We start from the raw sequence: 3,652 nt of genomic DNA, 5'->3' as shown, positions 1-3,652 counted from the left end.
CTTGTGTGGTCAAGCTACTTGATCAATAAAGGAGTTAAGCTACTAAAAAGTTACTTGATTCTGGAAATAGTGAAGCTACCACCAAGCTACACGTAGTGAAGCTACTGCCCAACACTGGTATAATACAAGTTCTTTTTATTATATTACAGAGCAGCTGTTGCCAGCAATGGTATGTGGGACCAAATCAGAGTGGACCACGGAAGGGAATTGTTCTTGTCTCTTTACGTTCAAGAGAAACTGTCCCAGCACCGATTGTTATCTTACACTTAATTTTTCACTGAATCAAAGGGAAACAGAATGCTTTTGTGAAAACATTACATGTAATGCAAATTAGACAAAAAAAGCAAATTAGACAATAACTTTAATTTAACTGAATTTATTGAAACAGTTTTTCAAACGGGGCCAACGCCTCTGACAGCCCTGCTACCTCATGGCTGCAGCTCTCCACTGCATCTGCCCGGCACTTTGGACATGAAGGTCTTTCTTGTGTCCACACACGGACACACCTCTGGCACCCAATAATGCTCCTGCAGCATGTGGCAAACACTGGTCTAACAGCAAGACCTGTGAAACACATTGAATAATTTGTTTTATTCGTTTTCATTTTATTTATTCAAAGGACTCTTTTTTTAGGGTAGGATACTTTTTGCACCAAGTTTATTTATATGACAACACAATAATGACAGGGAGGATCCATAATTGCTTTAAATAAAGAACATCAACGTTTTGGAGAGGCCCAGTCCTAGCCCAGACCTCAATAGCAATAGAGAATGGAATGGAATGAACCTTAAGACTACTCACACCAGACATCCTAAATATATGGCTGAATTAAAGAAAGAAATACCACTTGGGCATTGTTCATTATCTGATTCACAGTTAACAGGCACTTGGTTGAGACTATTACTGTTAAATGAGGCTTAAACAGTAATTCATTCCAAGGGTTCACTTATTTTTGCCACTGGCACTTTGGATGTTTAATGAATGTTTTGAACAAAGACATGACAGACAAGAATTCCTTTTGCACAATTAGGTTCAGCACATTGTGTTTGGTCATACTGGTGAGTTAGAAGATGAGATCAGATTTAGTGACTCATTTTTGCAGAAAACCAAATAATTCCAAGGTGTTCACAAACTTTCACATGGAACTGTAGTACTGTATTGTAGAACTGAGTGTTGGAGCCCAAAAGTAGTCTTGGAGTCCAACAGTTGAATCATATATCTCATTCCCTGACAATGCAATTAATTTAATGAGTGAGAAAGGCACAAAAACATCACCAACCTTTGCAGATGAGACAACCAAATGCCGCCCTTATGGTTGTCACTTCTGGTTCGGCCAACACCAGGACAGTTGACCGTGCAGACGCGCCACTCAACTCCTTGATGACCTTCGTCACCTCCTTCAGTTCCTGGGCTGCCTCAACCACCTCCTCTATCTCGGCAATCACAGAGGCAGTTTCGTTGCACCGACTGAAAAACATTTTTAATTCACATTTACACAAGTCAGCCCAAAGGAGGTGACTGTTGCTTTCTTTGGGGCCTTTCGCTACACATAAAAACGATCAGTGTGGTCCAGCTACCTAAGTCTCTTCCTCTTGTTGGCCTGTAGAGGACCCAACTGATTCTCCGGCACGGCAAACACCTTCCTGGAATTTTGTTTCCAAAACCATGATCCTGCGATGACAATGACAAATACCAGAATGTGATAGGAATTAACATCTTCAAAAACAATTGTAGGTGTAGGTAAAATTATTTGAATGGACTCATATTCACCCCTGGTGCCCTCAGAGTCAAGGATCTCATTTCCTTGACTGTCCGTCAGAATCATGGTTTCCTGCTCTCCAAGGGCCTCCCTGACTTTGGCCAGAATTGACGGCACACAGGCCTCAAATTCCCCAAACTGGACCGTCACCATTTTACTGGTCTCCAACTTCCCCTCCAGCACTTCACCAATGAAGACATTCCTGAACATAGATCATAGAGTTTTACAACAGCAAAAAAAATATCATACTGCATGGCTATTTTCTGTTAGCCTTGTAAGACCATCCTAATCTCGCGAGCTCCATTTTACTTTACTCGCAGATCAGTCTGGCTATTTGCGATGGATAAAATGTGGAGCCATTCGCCAAACGAACGGCCAATCAGCGTTGGTTTTGAGGTGGGTTTAGATGTGATGAAACAAGAAGCCTAGCCTAGCTTGTAGTTATATTTTCAACGACGCTCTGTTAGTATGTCATACACTTTGTTGATCTGATTGGTTGATTTGGCCCATCTAGCCCATGGGCGGTGGTAGTGTAGTGGTTAAGGAGCTGGGCTAGCGTGCAGTAGCCTGAAAGTTGTCGGTTCAATTCCCGGCTTCCACCGTTGTGCCCTTGAGCAAGGCACTTAACCCCAAGTTGCTCCGGGGACAATGTGATCCCTTGTAATATAGCTGACATATGTAAGTCACTTCGGTCAAGAAGTGTCTGCTAAATGTAATGTAATGTAATGTAATGTAATGTAATCTATCACCAACATAGGTTTATCCAATCAGCTAACCAGTATTTTTGCCCCGTCCCAAAAGTTCTCCAACAGAATGTTCCCAGATGGATATGCCAAGCAAATGCGAAGCAATTCATCTGACGGAGTCAGGCTAATTTTCTATAGGTTACCCCTTTATTTTAAAATATGTTTAGAAACATCTTACTACAGTTGACCTACTGGAATTGTTCTGGTTGGCTTGATTTATCTTAAAATCTTTCACAGTGTGTGAGTTTTACTTTAACAAACAAAAAAATACATTTCATGAGAGGGTCGAATAATTTTTGGTGCCACTGTGTATATGTCGGTGATTGGGTTTGATACATTTTAGGTTAGTGAAAAATGTCGTGGCATATATTCAGACTCAGGCCAGAAATTAAGTCTGAATATCTTGCCTACAACGTAACACCGTTATAAGTGCTGAAGTCAAAAACTTGTCCCAAAAAGAAGGCTCAAAAGTCCGGCAGAGTTCCGTGCAAAAATTCCTTTAACGACTACATAGAGCAAAGCCTGAGTGGATCGCACGATCGCACTCCCGAACAAAGGTAGAAATCTCTTACTTATACCCCTCCAAAATGCTGACACAACACTACCCCGAACGAACTTTTCACCTTAAGTTCACGGAAAGTTCAGGGGTGTACAGTATAGAGTGATCATACATTGTGCATGGGTTAAATATCGTTCGCCCCCCTGCACTCTCCTACTGGTTGTTATGAGTAGAGCTCGCCCTGTGTACGCGTTATCTTGCAGCTTCAAGGCCGACTTTGGTTTCTTCAAAGGCCTAGGATAAGGCAGCATGAGACACAGTGCAACAAAATGTTTATATCAACAACGTACCTTTCCCTGTCTGACTGAAAATAACATGTTGATTTTATCTCATTAACATGTTATTTGTAGTTGATGTAATATCACATAAGCCTCATTGATATCTACTCAAATATTATCTTGTTTCAAATTAGCAAAGCCAGACAGGGCTAGGTGTATGTTGCTATTGCTTGTTGACAATGATAGTATAATGACAGTATAACTATCAGGTAAGTGATAATAAGGTAAGGATGTATTAACATTAATGTTTAGATAAGAGTTGCTCAATTCTTGGAGCAGTGTATCCAGGGTTGAGGAAGGTTCTTCAAAA

The 3,652-nt window shown here is 41.0% G+C and overlaps 1 protein-coding gene across 1 annotated transcript; it reads right to left on the bottom strand.

Moving 5' to 3' along the window:
• Positions 1-376: 376 nt before the first annotated feature.
• Positions 377-1,969, bottom strand: LOC121677896. Its single transcript, XM_042057025.1, has 4 exons — positions 1,771-1,969; positions 1,578-1,671; positions 1,280-1,467; positions 377-564 (listed from the first exon to the last, which is right to left on the bottom strand). Exons 1-4 carry the CDS (start codon positions 1,967-1,969, stop codon positions 377-379), a joined length of 669 nt encoding a protein of 222 aa, XP_041912959.1.
• Positions 1,970-3,652: the final 1,683 nt, after the last annotated feature.

This window comes from Alosa sapidissima, chromosome 12 (assembly GCF_018492685.1).
Source record: "Alosa sapidissima isolate fAloSap1 chromosome 12, fAloSap1.pri, whole genome shotgun sequence".
In the NCBI taxonomy this organism is placed as follows: domain Eukaryota; kingdom Metazoa; phylum Chordata; class Actinopteri; order Clupeiformes; family Clupeidae; genus Alosa; species Alosa sapidissima.
Note: the sequence above shows the minus strand (reverse complement) of the source record. Positions and strands in the feature narration are given on the sequence as shown.

What these genes read in the sequence shown, in the direction of transcription:
- LOC121677896 (XM_042057025.1), bottom strand. Translation starts at nt 1,969, where the DNA reads ATGTTCAGGAATGTCTTCATTGGTGAAGTGCTGGAGGGGAAGTTGGAG. An exon ending in TGACTCTGAGGGCACCAGGG is followed by an intron (nt 1,672 to 1,770) that starts GTGAATATGAGT and finishes TTGTCATCGCAG; the next exon opens with GATCATGGTTTTGGAAACAA. An exon ending in TGGTTGTCTCATCTGCAAAG is followed by an intron (nt 565 to 1,279) that starts GTTGGTGATGTT and finishes TGTGTTTCACAG; the next exon opens with GTCTTGCTGTTAGACCAGTG.